This window comes from Ceratosolen solmsi, unplaced genomic scaffold, assembly GCF_000503995.2.
Source record: "Ceratosolen solmsi marchali unplaced genomic scaffold, CerSol_1.0 scaffold148, whole genome shotgun sequence".
Taxonomy (NCBI): domain Eukaryota; kingdom Metazoa; phylum Arthropoda; class Insecta; order Hymenoptera; family Agaonidae; genus Ceratosolen; species Ceratosolen solmsi.
Window position 1 is genome coordinate 501,362 of NW_011948446.1, and position 20,592 is coordinate 521,953.

The window sequence follows — 20,592 nt, forward strand, 5'->3', positions numbered from 1 at the left end:
TCATGCACCTGAATTCCTATTTGTCACTTACAAATTAAATTAAAAAATAATTAAAATTACTGTTATCATCGGTAAGGCAAAAGTACTAGTAATTGAGTATTTTTAATCTATTATTCATTATTAAAGAAGAAAAGTAGAATTAACATAACATTATCTTTTAAAGCAGATTCTTCTCAATAAATTTTTAGAGCTAAAATGTTGTCCTTTATCTATTTTTATGGATTTAATGTACGAAAGCTTTGATTAATATTGTGAATTTGATTAATTTTGCAGCATTAGTTTTTATAAGAATACAAATTAATATAATATACAAATAAAATAATATAAATTATCTTGTCTACTACAAAAAAGATTATTATTATTGATGTAATTATAATTTAAGCGTAATAACAATTTGAATGTTTTAAAAGTATGCCAAGTAATAAACGTAATATTAATTATTATTTTATATAGAATGAATTTTCTAGACTATTGAATATTTATACATTAAAATTATATAATTTTCTTTTATAAATATTAAAAAGCATATTGTAAAGATATACACAATTTTAAATTCAATAATTTTAAAGTGATTTGCTTCCTGTAATATAATAACGTTATAGAAACATTTAATATAAATATAAATATATTATTATTGCAAACGCATGTTATCTAAGAATATTTACAAATTATAAATAATATTTTTGTTGATTAGTACGAATGTGATTTTAACTTCGATTCATTCCAATGGCATTTTTCAAAATGTTAAATAATTTTTTGAAATATGATAATTTGATGTATTTCAATATTACATCAATATAACTTTTAAACAAATCTCACAGAAAGTGAATGTTTAGAATTAAATTGTTCATGATTAAATTGTTAAAATGAATTCAATTAAGAAACCAATGCAAAATTTGTTAATTTCATTTACAAATGTTATTTAATAAAATTATTATTTTCAATAATTTCTATTATTTGTATAGAATGAATATTAAAAGCAAATTATACTTTTTAATATTACCAGATGCTTATTGCATAATAGCTCTTATATTTAATTGTATTTTATTTTAAATTATTTCTTTTTGTTTTATCTTCGTAGTAAAAATTCGCTGCTTATATATTCGATATGTTATAATTAACATTTGGTATGAGAGTTATATATTATAATAGCAATTTCAAATAAAATGTTAATATAATTATTTCAAAGACTTTGACGCCTAACAAGCTTCAAATACGTTTATATGATGAATTAAAAAATGGACTTGAAATTTATATTCGATGAAATAATAGAACCGAAAGATAACGCATAATAATAAAACCATGTTAAAGCTAATCTTAATTCCCGCTAGGTCTCGATAAGATCAAAGTATATCACATTTAGTTTAATATATTAATATTCTATTTGTTGCAGTTTGAGCGTCGATTAACTATGTCGACTCGGAAAAATACATGAAAGAAAGAATATTTTTGTTCCGATTGACTAATGACTTAATGATTAGAGGTAATTGGAGCAGTCGATGTCTGGTTGCAGATCTATTACAAACACGTTACGGTAAATTGAAATAGCCCGTAAAGATATAATGCATTAATTGATGCAGAGTGTAGCTTGCTCGACAGTGTATCTAACTTCGGCCTTAAACAGGCATCAACGGCAAGCCTGTCCACCGATATCACGAAGCAAATCTTATTATTGCCAGGCGTCAATTCCCTACTAAGAGGAAAAAAGTAAGCGGCGAGTGGGAGAGGGGCACGGCTAATCCTGGGCCGCGACGTCGACCGCGCGATGGCAGCATTGCTAACCCCGAGCAAGGTGCGCCATCTCTGGCGGGGGCGAGCTACGCTCTTCGGCCCGGGTGTCCACCTCTACCTTATCGTCCGCGAGAAGTCGCCGAACTCGTGCAACAAGTGTTGGAAGATCCGACTTTGGCGGCCTGGTGCAACTTTTACCCGCGACGACCGTCCAGCCCGAGATCCTGCCTCACCAAGCGAGCGCGGTCGGTGCCTCTCCCCGCTCCTGGTTCAAAAAGGAAAGGCAAAAAGTACGCTAAGAACGAAGTCGACGAATTCGAATGTACGTCCGTGCGTCCGGGTCGCCGCGCGAACGTGTTTTCGACGGGCGCCGTCTGTGCTGTCGGGCTGTCACCGCCAACGTTCTCGTTAACCTCGAAAAATGGCCGATACCGTGGCCGTTGTCGTCGCCGACGCTGCCACAGCCACCGCAGCGGGCGCTACGTCCGAGGGCTCTGGCACCGAGGAGAAGAGGAGGCCCGAGGACGAGGACGAGCGCCCGGAAGCATTGTTCGCCGATTCAGCAGGTAACGAGGAACGGGACCGTGACGAGCGCTGCCACGCCGATCGGGGCGAATGCCTTTTTGATTTTTGATTTTTGATCGCTCGTCTTCGGCGAGTCCTCCGCGATAAGGAGCTCTCCTTGTGCACACGACATATTCGAGAAAGATAGCGCACGCGTCCAAGCGAGACGGAGAGCAATAAGAAGACTCGGCCTTCGGTAAACTTGCCGATTTTTATGAGTCAATTTCCCCGCGATTGTTTGTCCGCGAATATGTGTATCCAATCGTTGCCTCTCAATTTCTGTGTCTTGTTAGTTTATTTACGAAGGGCTGCCAAGCCATGGAAGATCCATTTAGGTTATAATTTTGAATGTGCCTTGTGAGGATTAGCCAATTTTTGGATTTTCTAACACTCAACGGAAATAGCCATTGCGCCCGAGTTTATGTTTAATTTGCCGTTTGTATTTTGTAATTAAGTCTGGCCCTTGTAAAAAGCCTCAGAACTTGGTCTTCCTTACTCAATTTTTTTTCTCGTTCAGTACTCGTCCTTTTCTTTTGTTTATTGTGCTTCTTCATTTTCTTTCAATTGAAATAATTAATTATTAGGCTTAGTACAATGCGTATAAACGTTTATTTGCTGTTACACTATTCACTGCGCACGCGCGATGAATTTCAACAATTTCATACACTTCAACCCTTGCTTTTAAATTAATATCATTTCACAGCTGACTATCCATACCTTTTATAATAATAAATGACTGAATGTGAAAATGAACCCTGGATTAAAATATTTTTTACACAAAAAGATATTCAGTTACCTTTAAATACTTTCGTTGGTCATATCTTGAATTCCATTGTAATTGAGGCTAACGTAGTATATAAAGTATAAAAAGTATGGAGTATACCATTGATAAGTCTGCGGCATAAGATTAAAAAATTTCATTCGTTAGTAATATCTTCTAATGAATCGCCATATGCATACCGAAACCCATTTATCTTGAAACTTTAAATTAAGAAAGTGACCAGAATTTCTCTACCGAATTTCTCAGTCGAATCAGATCTTAAATTTATCGTACTCTAAAAAATAAAATAATTATAGGTGTTATATAAACGAATTTTAAGCAACAAATAACTCAAAACTATTTTAAACTATTTGCTCCAGACTCTGGAGTCACGTGAAATTAGCATATTTCCACCTTCTACAACTTTCTCCATGTATTACGTGCGCGTGTGTATTATATATATTGAGCGCCTTCACGTTGACTCGGTGCAAACATGTGAAATAAAAGTGACTCAGCAGCTGCCCGACTAAAAATCTAGACACCGAGCAAGAGCCCTGCGATTCGCTTTGTGTGCACCTACCGCAATGTTACATACCTATTACTAACTGATTTATTTAACCGATGGCCGATAAGATATTGCTTGTCGTACTTGCGCTAACTTCATCTCATGAAGTGAATGCTTCGCGGTATTTAGCTAAAATTAAATACTTCTCAGAAGCTAGATCGAAAATTCGCAATGCTCAAATGCTGCTCGCAAAATAAACAAAGTGAAATAATATCGAAATATTAATTGATTAGTTCACAATTGATTATTAGTTTTGTCATAGGCGCTGACGAAACCCGGAATAAAAGGAAAAACTTGACATTAGTTTAAAAGTGAATTATAAATTTATTTCAAATCTTACTTCACCAATCTTTTTGAATACTGTTTTCATAAAATTCAATGAAATTTATCGAGGTCGCATTTTGTTTTTCTAACACATCATTCTCAATCTAACTAAAAAATAGAGCTCCACTTCTTTTTAGCATGAATGTATAATTCCATATTAATTACCACTTGAAAAAGCCTTAAAGCAAAATTTATGACAATTCTTCGAGAATTAAATTTTAAAATAAAACAAAGTATAAGGCTTGAAACCAAACTAAGTGGAATTTATTGGTAAACATTTAGAACTATTAATATAACATAATAATTATTATTAATTATTAAACTTCCCGCTCACAAAAAGGACTTAAAATATTATAAAAAAATTTCCCTAGTAGGCTTTACTTTTCTCGTCATCGATAATCCAAGTAATCTTATAAAACATACTTTTGTATATATATATATATATTAATTTAATAATTTTTTATTAATTTACAAATTATAAATATGTTATTAAAAGAGAGAAACTTATAATTGATATTAAATTTTATTTCTTACATTAAGCAATATAATGAAGTACATATATTAAATATTAAAAAAGTTTATATATATAAATTTATCAATTAAGATAACACAGTAAATTGTTATACGGATAAAATAGTTATATTTCAAATAAATTACATTTAAGCATAAAATAATTTTTGTATAATTATGAAATCATCCACAATCGGTCAACTTTTATTTACGTAACACTGTTGACAATTGGATAAATAGGAACGTTTTGACATGTCAAATTTGATATTTCCACGTGACCTTTAAATTCTATAGTTCTTTTTAAATCCAATTGGTGACACTAGTATTTACATTATACAGATACTTTCATATTTGGATGCTTAATGTAATATATTTAAACTTACTGTTACTGAAAGAATGATTCTATTTAATTTATACATTTGATACATCAAAGTGAATATTTATCATTCAATATATATGGATTTATTTAAACAGTGCTTTGATGAAAACGGAATAAAAGCCATTGAAAAGTTTAGATATCAAGATAAAAAGTGATTAAAATAGGTTATGTTTATCTATATAACCAAAAATGGCAACTCCAGTATTTGCGGAAGACAGTAATCAATTGAAATTAGCTCCTAATTTATTACATACTATTGAACAATTGGATGAAAATGCTAATGAGTATGATTTTGTCATGGCATTCTTAATTACAATAATGGCAGAGTATGGATATCGTGTTTCCTGTCTCTATAATGAAAGCACTGAGTATGAATAATAATTAAAATAATAGACTACATATGTTATTTGATTATTTATTTAATGTGAACATTTAGTGATTTATTTATATTTTTTAATTCACATGGTAATGGGAATTACTTGAATCTATTTCAGAACTTGGAGTAAAGAGATGACATGCATTCCAAGAAACTGGAAAGCTCAAGAAAAAAATATTTATGAAATTTATTTTTTATTATATAAAAGAAAAGACATTGAATGTAAACTTATTGGTATTCCTATTGGAGATTGGCTAGTCTTAAATTTATTACTTAAAGGATCTAGTTCTAACTGTAGAACACGATCTGCTACGGTTAATGTTTTAAAATATGTGAATTTGCATCAAAAGGAACTTGGTCGATTTTGGCATGTAAAGGAATTGGCTTTAAGGTACTTTATATAAAATTATTTTTATAAAACATGTCATTTCAATATCAATTACTAAACAAATATTTATGGATCTAAATAGAATATAAAAAATTTATAACTATTTATACTTATCATTATAATCATTATAATATTTTTAATAGCTTTAAAAATAATTTATTGGGACCTTTACATGGAGAAATCATGACAGAAATTGGTATTGCTAGTCCTACACTTCAAGGTCTTCCTCACGAAATAAAGGTCTTAATTAGTAACATGCTGGATCAGATTAGCCGAAAAAATTTAGAAATATCATGTAAAGAATTTTGTGTTGTATGAAATCATTAAGTAATCTCATTTTTACACTTTAAATGAAACAATAATTTAATGTTGAAGTATTGATACTTTATAATCTTTTCATCGTTACTTCATAAATTATATATGACTCTTGTGTAATATGTAATTTTATATTAATCATAAAAAATAGGATGTAATAAATTTGTTTTCTCATATAATTTTAAAAATTCATTAGTGTTAAAGTAATTAATATTACCATTTACTTCTAACTCATATAAGTAATATTTAATAATAATCTTAAATGAAATACAATAAAATTATGCAAAAATGTATTGTTAAAATGTATTTATTATGTATAACATTAATATATTCTATGCTTTTAAAAATCATAGTCTTCTGCTATTGAAACTTTTATATATTTGTATATCTTGTACAATAAATTATAAATATAATTTGAACAAGTATAGACATGTTATTTTCTTAGCTATTGTAAAATTCAATAATAAAGCATCATTATCAATAATAAATTTATTATTTAATTACCTTTATCGATAATACGATTGGTTCTATATTTATTCTTTAATATTGTGTAATTTTATTTTTACAGAAATTGCTAAAGATGATAAAGACTTGACTACTCATGAAACTATTTCAGAAGAAACGGATAAGCTGCTTAATGGAGATACTGGTAAGTAAAATTAATATTGAATTGCATTATATTCAAGCATAAAGTGAGAGAGACAAACATTCTATTATTGTAATTTATGAAATAATAATTGCTTGATAAAATAGTTTTTAATAAATTTTTCTGACATTTTAATTGAAATAATCTACTATATCGACTGTGAGTAAATTAGTAGCAAAAATATACTAATATAAGATATCTATACAGAAATATATATGGATATTATGGAATAAATAAATTCCATAATAAATATTATGGAACCTCACAAATACTAACGATTAAAACTTGCAGAATCCGAAATAAAGTTAATAATACATTGTTGAAAGTATGTATGGTTTAAAGTCTTGCATAAATTAAAATATTTTCTAGACTATTGTAAGCAATATACAATAAATACATTTATAGTTATTGTATTACTATACGGAAGATTAAAAAAAAAAGGAATATTTTTATAACTGAAACTATACAAAAACATAACTACTAATATTTTAACTAAACGAATTACATTTAATTAAATACAGAAAACAATATGTACACGTATAATCTTATTAGTTCATTATACAAATTTTGTAATTTAATAAAAGTATAAAAAACTAAAGTATAAAATTTATTTTTGAAATTATTTTTCGAATTTTATTTGTTTATTCAAAACTATTTGTTCAATTTATTTCATTATTGATAGTTTATTTCAAGGATTAATAATAATATGAAATCTTCGTATAATACAGATATTTTGTAATTGAATTTTGACATTATCCTGGCTGTTTTATATACAGTTTCAAAAACTTATATTATTAATTATATAATTTGTTACTATATTTTTCATGAAATATTATCTTTTATTAAAATGATAGTTTATAAAATAAATTTTATAAACTTAATAGCTAATTTTAATTATTTTTAATGTCAATATAATATTTAAAAATCATTATTATTAACAATTAATAAAATTATTTATTAACTGTATATAAATAAATTTGATTGTAGGTACACATAAAAATGAAATTTTATAATTTTCCTCGCTTTTCTTTGTTTTGACATTTTCTACCTTCCTCGAAACTTAAAAATTCAAAAAAATTAAAAAAATTTTGTTCTTGTAATCAAAGTTTTTTTTCTATTATATATGTAATATTCATGATTTGTTAGTTTTTTTCCTTTATATACACATTTTCTGTGTGATCAAAAATATAATTAGGAATGATAATATACCTAATTGTGCCCATCTATAAATGCAAATATTTCTAAAAATTTGTAAAATACACTTTCTTACGTTTATACATAATTAAAATACTGTAAAGTATTATATATAGAGAAGAATTCTACAAGATTTTGTCGCACTTTATTAAAAAAATTACTTACTTTATCGAATAATAAGATTTATTGATTTTTTTATGATAATAACAGAGAATAATATATTTTGAAAAATTATGTAACTTACATATCATAATAATTAAATTAATATTTAACAAGTAGTTTTAACAAGTTAATTACATATAAAGTAAATTAAAATTTATTTTTAAGTTTATTTTTTATAGATAAATTAATTTTTTAATTTACATATTTGTTTAATTAACAGCAAGAATTCTAACGTAATAAATTAAATATATAAAATATAAAATGACATATTATAATTTAATATGCTATCTTTTATATTATTAAATTCTGATGTGTGCAATTTAGTCTACTATGTGTCAAAACGATAAATGAATTCGAGTTCTTATCATCGAGTTTTCATTTTCTTCTATCGAAGCAAGATGGAATCTTCCATTACGATGGACGTACCCCAAGAAACTGGGTCATTCAAATCTTTCTATGCTCTTTAATTTGAGAGTAAGTACACACGAATTTTTTATACTATCGTCAGCGCAGAGAATTCCATTGTTTTATTGAATTACTATATTTCTGGATTTCCGCATAAAAAATAATAATCTATATAAGAGATTTTGTGTGAATTAAATTTTGCTTTTATATTGACAAATTTTTAATATTAATAATTTTCAATGCATTATTTATTTAGAGAAAAAATGAAAAGAAAATATAAATTGTAATACATTTTTCGTCAATATAATAGCATTTAGATAGATAGATGTAATTTATAATTATTATATTAACAATATTTGTATAAAAAGTTTAATAATTTTTAATATTATGAGGTGTATAATAAAACTATATAATATGTATAAAACCAATTATTTAAAAATGTTGCATTAAGTCTTTATTTATATGAGATTGCGTAATGAAATTGCAATACAATGTATTTCTTCTATATTGCTAATCATTTACATTTGAATTTAATGTATTATTTTATAAATTACATAAATATATATCTTTCAACTATATCAATAATAAATAACGATTTTATTTATTTTATTTGCATGTGTCATTATTTATAATTAAACATATTTTCAGACTTTCAAACAGTCTAAAATGGCTATTATTTGGATTGAATTTAACACAGAAACTATTTATATTTATATTTTAAAATTTGTTACAACTGTAGTATATGTACTTTCCTTTAAAAAGTTTCAAATTTAAAATTTAAAATATATATAATTTGCATAACATGCCTTGATAAATTTTTATTTATTCAACCATAAAAATGTAACTCATTTGATTTAAAGTAGTTAAGGAAAAAATAATTAAAATTATATATATGTATAAGAAGAAAAATCAAATTTTGACTATTTTCACTGACATGTTACAATAGGATAAATATAAAGATATAAAAGATATTAAAGAAAATGCTGGGACACAAAAAGAATTGAAATATCTAAGAATGATAAAAATATCTTGAAAATTAAGCATAAAATTAATGAGACTAAAAATCAAAAAATACAATTTCAAACTATATTTTAGCCTCTAAGTTGAAAATCAGCTGTATACATAACAATTTAAAATATGTAACAGTGAGAAGTATTTATAATAAGTATTATCATTAGTTAAAATTATCATAGTATTATTTGTTTTATATAAATTCTGATCATAAACTGATTTAATGATTTATAATTCATAAAATTTAGATCTACGATTAGATAAAACATAATAAAATAGAAAATATAGATGAATATTAATGAAAACGATTAATTATGCTTCCATCCTTTCGAAAAATAAAGAAATTAATGAAAAATAATAAAGACAATAAAATTTCTTAAAAATAAATTATTAGTCAGTATCATCATAGCATTATGCATAGTTAATATTTATATACGTAATTAATACATTAGTTCATATAATTAATATAATATAAAGCAAATTAATAGTTTTTCGTTGATTATTGATAAACTATCGAACTAACTATCAAAAGTTAAATGCCATTGATAATAATAACGTCTGATTCATTTTCTTTAAATTACAATAGTTTTTAAAATTTGTGGAAATATTTATAAACATTTCTAATTTTATGTTAGAATCCCTAAATTAATAAATACATATTTATATAGAAATTACTTGACTTTTTAATGAAATATGTCTAGTTTATGTTAAAAATAATTATTCTGAACATTAAAAAGAATAACCCACCACTGTACTTAATCACTTCTACAAATATTTTTAAATTGGTACAATGCTTTCTAAGATAATATATAAAAGATTATTAATGTAATAATTAAAATTTAATTTTTAAATGTATAATTGATAATAAAGAATTTAGAAATAGAATATTAAGCAAATTCATTTTTAAAATAATTGTATTATGAATTTAGAAATAGAATATTAAGCAAATTCATTTTTAAAATAATATTAGTTTCTTAATTTTATTAATTTATGATTCATGTGTATGTTAAATATTTTCTTATTTAATAATATTTATACGTTAAATATAATACAAACAATTTTAATGATTATTTACTGAGTAATAAAGTAATGCAGAATAAAGTAATATAACATAACTGAATTGAGATTGCATAAGAAATAAAAACTGAAATAATACAATGCATTGCACTAAAATACAGTTCAATGTAATATAACGTTTGCAACACTCTGGTGGACACGTCCAAATACAATTGGGTCAACGAAGGTTAGAGCGGTACCTACTGCATAGAATAGTGAAGGTCTAACTAACATAAATGAGCTCAAGTTTAATTAGTTAAAGAGAGTCTTTTAATTATAAATGTATTTTGCATAGAACTTGTAAAACTGTAAATTAATATTCATTTGTAATTTATAATAGGTAGAAAGAATAAATGTGAATGCGTCGTTTCATATCAGATAGTCAGCCAGGAAATTTATTAAAGCAATTTTTAATTTTTAGTTGTCTAGAACTTATATATTTTCAATACAATACGAAATATAAAATATAATATTGTTAAAAAAAGAAAACATTTGTTAGTTAGATTAATGTTTTGTTTGTTATAATTGTTATTATTTTACATTTAAGTTATTACAAATCCAAATAATTTAACATAATATGAAATAACAAGTTTATGTAATGGTAAATAGCAAAATTGGGAAGCTGCAGAACGAAAAGTTTTTAGGACAGTGCGCCTGCGTTTACACATTTTTTCGTGGAAAAACGTAAGCATGCGCATTTGCACAATCCCCCACTCTCTTTCCTAGAATGTTCTTACCCACTGAAATGTGCATATACAAATGCACCCATTCTCTCATGCATACGCAAGCACAAGGGATGCGCAAGCGTTCTCCATCTCTATTTATTCGATCGCCGCTTACGCTTGTAGTAATCGTTCAGAACTTTCATCCTATTCGTTCCAGTGCGCGTACGGAGCTCATCTTGGACAAATATTTCTGTACTTGCTTTCATCCTTGGGATGCGCTTGCGCTTACCTTTTCTATCGGCCCAACTACCTACGGAAATATAGACAAATGTACCTTACCTCTTTGTCTTTTCTCACTCGCTATCTACCTATCTGTTTATCTACATATCTATTTATCTATCCATCCATCTATCTATCTATCTATCTAACTGTCTGTCTATAACTATCTATAAATGTATCTATATATCTGCTTGTCTGTCTAGAACTATCTATATATGTATCTCTTACAATACAGAGTAGGAACTGTGCAATAAAGGATCGCGACGCGACTCTGTGCATTAGTAACGAACTGCACTCAAACAGCGAACGCTCCGAAATATGCACTCGACAATCCAATTCATCGCAACTTTCAAGGACACGCGATGCATTGAGAGTGCGGGCGCACATAGTTGGAGAACGGGCGCGAGTGACGATTAACCTCGGGTGAAAGTGCGCATTATCGATGTGCTGATGTTAAACAGTAATGAAGAATTCTTGGTTTCGGTGTGTTCCATTATGAAATACATCTCCTCGACTCGTTTTCCGTGTGCTCCAACACCTATTTTGACTTGTATTTCAATTCTTGACATTTAAATATCGCATCATTTACGTAATTGATGCTATTTTTAAGTATAAGTATTTATAAAAATTCAGACAAATAAATTTATGAACTAGTTATTTAATTCTATGATACTTTGATTTTTATTGGATAATTTAATAATATTTAATCATTTCGAATAGCTTACATATAAAATTGAGTGATAATAAAAGTTAATAATATACTGTAATTTATACAAGTTTTTAAGTAGTAACATGTTTCAAAATAATCATAAAAGAGAGCTTTTTATAATGGCATTATATTATTATTCTATATTAATATGATGTGATTTGAAATTCTATAGTAATAACTTATATAAAAAGTATCAACATACTGTGAACAAAACATTTCATTTTAAATAAAAAAATTCATTTTATTTAATTTATTTATTCATTTAGAAATTAAATTCAAATTCAACTTCATTACAATAAGTAATAATATATTATTAAAAATCATCGATATTATTATCATCATCAACAATATAATTCCATTATCACGTGGCATATAAGTAAAATAAAAAATATTTTCATCTTATAATATAACTATTCAGAAAATAAAATAAGTATTTTCTAAATGATAATATTAATAGTATTTTGATATATCATCATTTTGTTTCAAATTAATATTCACATAACATACGATAAAGAAATAATCTCTTCCTTAAATATAATATTTTTATAACGTTTTAGAAAATTATGGTAAAAAGCTAATAAATTTGACAGTTATGCTTTCTAATTAAAAAACATAAAATTTTAAATAAACTCTAATGTAATAAAATATATTGGGAATCATGTTAATAATATTTGAACAAGTATGGCAAGATTCATATTAGAAATAAAAAAGGGCATTCAGTAAAAAAAATTTTTAATCTGCAAACAAATTTATTTAAGATCTATTTAAAAATATTGAAAAGTAAAATATTATAAATTAATCAAAGGTATATAATAATAAATCAATATGTATATACATTAATGATTTAAAAGACTTATTACATTTTAATAACAAAGTAATTATTTATGTATGCGTGTCCAAACGTACCCGTTACTATATGCATATAAATACGAATAAATTTTACTGTTTAATTGTAATAATTAATATTAAGTAAATATTAATTTAGTATAATTAGTATGAAATTAATAAACATAAATTAGTTTGTTTAATCTTATAATTCATATACAAAAATTTCGAAAAAAACATAATAACTTAAAATGAAACTTAAGAATACATAGTTGACTTGTTAAAGATTATAATTATATATTTATTTATATAATAAATAATTATATAATTAAAGTTTATTCAATATTTAATTCTTAGTAATTTATTAAAATTTGTAAAAATTTAAATGTAAAAGTGAGGGTAATATAAAAAAACGATAATAATTGATTATGAAATTTATCGATTAACTTTTCAAAATATATACAAAAATCTCATATTTTTAAAAGATGCAGTAATCAATTTAACTAAATAATAAAGTATATAATATTACATGCCATTGAAATGTACTTAGATTTTTAAAAAACTAATATTTTAATGCTGACTAATATTTTAATTTAAATTTAAACGATATGAAAATAAAATCACTGTCATTAATATGGCAAAAATTTAATTTAAATCAATTATCAGCCATTTTATTTATTCGTTAAATTATTAATTTATTATTACATTAATTTATTTCGAATAATCCTATTATAGTAGAAGTAATTTAAAAAATTTTACTTTTTTTATTGAATAATTAATTTAACATAAAAATTTACTGTTGCGTGTTACTTAACACTGTAGGTAATATGAAAATTTGTGTATGTAAATAAGAATTTTTTAGAAGTATTCAAAAAAACGAGAATATTTGTAATCTTTAGCTACTAATATTAAATACATAATGTTTAAATAAATCATCTTAAATTTGTTAATTTGTATTAAAGTAGTTTCAAATTTATGTAAATTAGTTAAAAACTATTTATTTTTATTTATACTTAAAATAATTTAAATAAGTAACAATATAAACATTATATGTTCAACAAATATTACAGTAAACTAGTATTTTGTACATAATTGTTAAAATGTTGATTTATTCAATTTAATATACACCCTTTTAATAAATTACAGTATATATAATTTACGTTAAAAATAAATAAAAATATATAAACATATATACTTTAATCAATACTTAGCACTGTCAGGAGCTTAAAAATATTCCTATCTCATAATTTTTGTATTTATACATTTAACAGTTCCAATTTATTGAATTTCAGATAGATGATATTTTACAAAAAAGAATATATATGTATAAATTATGCATATTATTTCATGCAAACAAGCAAAAGAATTATGATCTACATATAGATTCAAACGCAAAGATGAAATTGTATAATGGTTAATATACAAAATTTCGAATATTACTATAATTTCATAATTATTAAAATATATCATTATATTTTTTAATATTATAATATATAAAATACTAACATTTTTTACAATATAAACAAATTTTAACAACAAGTTTCAAATACAATTTTTACTTACAAATATGGTATTTTATACTTTTTTTTGTTAATTCATATTCTTCCTTAAAAAGTCATTGCAGTTTTTGTCTATTCCGTAAACTATAACTTTATTCATACGAATTTATAATAATCCCATGAAAATAACACTTGACAGATAAAATACGACTCCTTCAACATTTTGAGTCTTTAGCCAGTATTTTTTAACCTTTTAAAGGATCTTTATTTAAAAAATAATTAAGAAATCTTTTGACATATATGAAACTTATAATTAAGAATCAATTATTTATTATTTGTATTGTTCAATGATTTTTTCAACTAAAAATTGAAAAACATTAATAAATAAACAATTGCGTTTAATTTAAAAAGGATTTAAAATAATCTATTCATACATAGTTAATAAAAAATAAATAATAAATTTGGTTGATAAATTAATATATTGTGTATAATGATATATATAAGAAAATATTCAAGAAATATTATTATTTTTCTATATTCAAATAATTGCATTAATAATATTTTTGAATAACTGTTTACTTCATGTATGAAGCTAATTATATTTAAGATATCGCGGAATCTTAAATATATATCTGCAAATTACATCACGCAAATTTAATCTAAATATTGTTCATTATATAAAATAAGTATTGTAATAAAAGTAATATTTATCTAAATTTAAAAAATCCCTAAATTATAAATCATAATAAAGATATGTGTAATATAATAATATATAAGTCAAACATGTAATATAACTTATTCATTGAATATAATTTTACTATTGAATATGAATATTGAAGGTGATTAGTTTAGAAAAAGCAACTGTGTGTTTATGGTATTTAGTTCAATAATTGTCACGCGAACTTCTGAGCTTTATATACTAAAACACTTTATATTCATAAATATAAATTGATTGATATTATATTTATTTTTATTCACTACAAAATATTATCTTTCATCGAGAATGAAAAAATATATTTTTTAGAAAGGTAATCGTACTGATTAGATGTGTTAGCATAATTTTCTTTAATTTACAATTTTTTAAACATTTTCATTTATCAAATATTAATTTATTGAATGTTTTTAACATAAGTACATTCAACATTTCATAAGTAATAATCCCAAATAATCAGATTTGAATCAATCACATGATAGAATTTTGCCCAGTTTATGAATATGATTTCACTAATTATCTTCGTCGTGTATGAAAGTATGTAGCTGGAACAGATAAATTTTAGATGCTAATTGTTCTGTAGTAATGTACAAATGAATAATTTAATTACTACATCTTTCGGAATGAACTTTTTTATAATAATTGTGAGAATAATTTACTTTCGAACCTTTTTTTTAATTTCGTTCAATCTCTTTATATTTCAAGGTATTATTTACTAGTAGTACTATTTAAAGACATATTTACATACTATACATTCACGTTATTTCAATTAATAAGGATATATTACAGTAATAAAATTATTGAAATGGATTTAAGAGAACATAAAATCTCATTAAAAAATCAAATAAACTAACAGAATAAGAAGCACGTTATTAAAGACAATAAATGGATTAGCTCAATTAGATATGCACTGATATCAAATAACTTATTTCAAATTAATACCATTTCACCTTTATTACATATTTCTATTATAATTTATATACATTAAATTGTGAAACCCGGATTTAATAATAACAGAAATTATGACTTCGTATAAAGCGATCTATGTAAATGAATATAAATCTTACTGCGTACATAACTAAACCATAATAAGCAATAATGTTTCAGAATTGTCACTTATTTCTATTGTATATGTATTTATATTGAATATTAAACTATAATTTGCATATTTGAATTCTTACAGTTACATATACAGCATTGTAAACGTTATAATATTTACTGAACTATCATTAATATTAAATATTTAAAAAACATAAATATTTAGATATTATATAATGCAATTATAATAAATTATATTTGAATAAAATTCATTCATTAGACCTTAAATAAGTTTAATATAATGAGAACAATAAAAATCAATCCAAAGAAATTATTTGGACATAGAATATAATTACACATAATAATTCGTTTCAAATAAGAATATACAGATATATGAAAAAAATCTAATAGTTATTTCATTTTGCACCTTTGACTATTTAATAATTTTAAATATTAAAATTATTCCCTCTAAATTTCTATTCTATATTTAATTTTAAAATGATTTCTTTTTGACAAACATATATAAAAATATTTAAATTTGATTATTAGAAGTAATTTATTAAGGTAACTTTTAATGTATATTAATTAAATTTCAAGGAAAAATTGTAAAATTAAAAATTAGCATATTAGCAAACAATTAATTAATTAAATTATAAAGGTTTACAAAAAAATTAAAGATATATTTTTAATTTATTATTAACATTACTAATATATGAAAAGTATTATATAACGATACATTGCATAGTATAAATCTTAATAGAAAATTTGTATGGAGTCTTTAATTGAAATAATAATCCACAGAAAATATTTAGATCTCTGTTCAAACATAATTGTTATTAAAGTTCCAAATAAATGAAATGTGATAAATATAGAAATGATTACTTTACTTTTTGAAAATTTAAATAAAAATTATAATTTATTTTCAATTTTAAAATAATTTTTTTTATTATTAAATTTTATTTTTTCAAAATAACGTTGATTTTTAATATTTTATTAAACAATAGCAGAATTATTCACACGTTTTAACTCCAAAATACATAGCATTTTACTATTTATGCGTCATGATAATTTTTTAATTTGTATAATGAAATTCATTTTAATTAAATATATTTAATAATAAATTAAACTATATTAAATAAATTTTTGTACTTTTCCATAATTGAAATTTATTTAATATATCTTTTTCATAGTTTAAACACTATTGTTTATAAAAATATATATGATTATATCATATATAACTAGTTTGAGAACTCATTGAAAATATGTATAATAGTCATTAAAAATGTCATTAAAGAATTTTCATATCATAAATTCTCTTTACAAAATATCTGTATCTTGAAAAAATGAAATAAATTTTTGTTTAAGTAAATATACATATTTTATCTTTTTATCTAAACTACACTCATCCACTCACAATTTTATGTCTACCTGGATTCAAAATCATGATAAAGTTACGTATAATGACTGCTTATTCTTATCCTGAGGAATTTTTACTTCTTTCATGCAGAAATACATATTTTTCTTTTTCATAAATTTGTTATTAATGTGCGATTTATTTAACATTTTCATTTACTTTCAATCGAAAATATCTTGAACCGTTTCGTTATATCATAATTTTTATATTTCAAATTTATATCGTCCCATTATAATTAATTTATCTATTTAATTACCACTACAAAGAATCTATTTTAATCTAATTTATTTAAATTTATTTGTAATAATTATATGAAAATTAAACTATTTTTTATATTATGGGTATCCTATTTTGAATGAACTGATTTGTTTTATTGAATTAATACATTTATAATTAATTAAAATGAATATATTTAAGTTAATTATAAATTTAATATTATAATATACATATTCATTAAATATTATGTACTTTATTTCAATAAAAAATTTTTATTATATAATCATCTTACAAAAATGCTATTCACACGTTCATAATATATACTGTTCATGTAATACTGTCTGAATGATTAAAATAAGATCGTTTTAAACTATTAGAAGTAAATTATAAAAAAAAATATAAATTGATTATAATGATGATAGGATTTTAAAATACTGTAGGCTTTTATTTATATTATACTATTAATTTATTTATTAAATTTAATAAAGTATTGATTTAATATTAGTATATATTAATGTAAGCCCTTATATGTCAATATTCTATTCACAATTCGCTTTAAGATTCTAAAAAGCTATATATTAAATATTAACTCTGAGTTTTTATAATTTCCATTCAGATGGAAATAAGTGTCATAGCCTCCTCTATTTTAATAAATAAATTTACATTAACTTTAGTTTTCTTTTTCATTTTTACTTATTAGTTATTATAGTATATAGACATTAAAAAATTAAATAATCAGTGTACAAATGATCAATTTTTTACGAAGATACGCTTTAAATAATCAGATGGGAAAAATTGTAAATAATTATATTGTATATTATAATAATTATAGTAATTCAAAAATAAAGCTTCTTTAAAATTCTTTATAAACAGTAAGCATTTATAAATAGTCTAAAAAAATAAGAACAAATATAATGAATTTTGATTTAGCAGATTAAGAAATAGTATCGAGGTAAATATCTACCACATAATAACTACATTTTTAATTGCATTCAATACCTTCTTTATAGTTGAATAAAACATAATATTCAAAAACAATCATTTATACAATTTAAAAATGTATTCATTGATTTTTTATTAAACAAATAACATTCCTTCAAATTTGTCTTTAAAGCTTGTAATAGGCTTATATCTGTTTAGAAATACACCATGCTCATAAAAATATATTTTTCACATTTCTGTAAATAGTTTCATAATCAGCTTATCATATACAGAATAAAAAATTTATTGGATTTTTTTTTAATTATAGAGTTTGTGTTAAGTAACCATTACTAAATATTTTCCTATTATTTGTGTATTTTTAAGTATATAAAGAAAGGATTTGTAAACCAACCTATTCTTTATTGCATTATCAAAAGGAAGTCACTAAGTTAAATTGAATTTAAAGTGGCTTATCAGAAAATATGTGTATGTATCTTATAAATTATTTAATTGTAGTAAACTAATATAATGTAAGTTAATATAAGTTGTAATATTATGTAATATTATATATACCAGTACATTTATAAACAAACATCGATTCAAATTTATATTAATTTTTTTGGTAAAAAATGGTCAATTATAGTTGGGTTGTTAGCACTGACTAAGCTTCATAAAATATTTTGAATAAAAGTATAATAATGATAATAATAATAAAAATAGAATAATAATAAAAATAAAATAAAAACTTGTGTAATTTGAGATAAGTTCCGAAATTTAAATAGAAGATAATTCTTATGATTAAACTTTTTTTCTAATATAATACATTATTAATTAGATTATATTAATAATTATATTATCTTATCTGTTATATTAATTATTTTATCGTAAATACATTATAATCTAAGTTTACAGTAAAATATTCACGATTACTTACATATTTATAAAATATAATTAAAATTATAATTTACTTTATTTCACATTTATTACGTAATAACTTCATGTTTTTGTTTTAAAAATATTTTCAATTGTATTATTAAATTGTAAATTTATATTTAATATTTTCGAATGTAATTTTTAATGTAATGAGAATCTTATTTTTAACTTATAAAGAAAAAATTTATATAAATTTATTATTTTGTTATAATATTCCTCAATTTTTATAATATAAAATTATAATTTTTATGATATTATAATTTAAACAAAAAAAGATTAAGATATATTATAACGTTTTTTTTTATATTACAATTTATTAATGTCATATTTAGATTAAAAAATGTTTTTATCTATTCTAATGTAATTTATACTAAGCTTTTTTATTAAACGTTCATTTCTGTAGTAGAATAAATAATGCACATTGTTTGAGAAACTGCCATTATGGTGCAAATATTTATTGATGATGAAGAAAATAATATCGAATTAATTTCTTAAGTAATACCGTGACAATATTCACCTTTGAGTAAAAATCCAAAATAATTACTCAATAATATATTCTGAAATTTCTAATTAAAAAACGATTGCAACGTCTTATGAAAATAGAAAGAATGGGTCATAAATGAAATATTTTAGTACCATTGAAATTATTGGAATTACGATTAATGTCAAAATTTCAGTAGCCCATGAATTGTTTAAAATATTAACGTCTTTCGGAATAATAAAAAGTATTTGAAAAATGTACATAGATTTATAAAGATTACGGTTTGTAAGAAAATAATAAAAAAAATGCAGACCAAATAATTAATTTCAGTTAATGGATAAAAGCCAGGAAAAGTGGTCAAGTTTGATAGACGCTAAAGGGTTTACTTTTCTCCCAAGACTTTTTTAATATAATGTAATCAAAGTCAAGTAAGGTTGCTTGAGTTAGCAAATCAATTATTGCTGGGAAATACGCTGCAACTTCGACGTTGAAGGAGAAACGGAAATCATTTCTA

At 23.3% G+C, this 20,592-nt stretch overlaps 1 protein-coding gene and 1 long non-coding RNA gene across 4 annotated transcripts; one reads left to right on the forward strand and one right to left on the reverse strand.

The window, feature by feature from the left end:
• The first annotated feature begins 1,701 nt into the window (after positions 1-1,701).
• LOC105366171 (uncharacterized) lies at positions 1,702-20,564 on the forward strand. Of its 3 annotated transcripts, XM_011504504.1 has the most exons (4): positions 4,865-5,201; positions 5,328-5,600; positions 5,741-5,892; positions 6,481-6,542. In XM_011504504.1, coding segments are annotated over exons 1-4 (606 nt in total). In that variant the 5' UTR covers positions 4,865-5,022; the 3' UTR covers positions 6,483-6,542. The 3 variants fall into 3 exon arrangements, with proteins under 3 accessions (XP_011502807.1, XP_011502806.1, XP_011502805.1); XM_011504505.1 differs by lacking the exons at positions 4,865-5,201; positions 5,328-5,600; positions 5,741-5,892 and adding exons at positions 1,702-2,297; positions 20,409-20,564 and having other exon boundaries at positions 6,481-6,561; XM_011504503.1 differs by lacking the exon at positions 6,481-6,542 and having other exon boundaries at positions 5,741-5,948.
• LOC105366172 (uncharacterized) lies at positions 2,832-3,702 on the reverse strand. The gene is made up of 3 exons (XR_912993.1): positions 3,438-3,702; positions 3,092-3,350; positions 2,832-3,012 (listed from the first exon to the last, which is right to left on the reverse strand). It is a non-coding gene; the product is annotated as an uncharacterized LOC105366172 (long non-coding RNA).
• Positions 20,565-20,592: the final 28 nt, after the last annotated feature.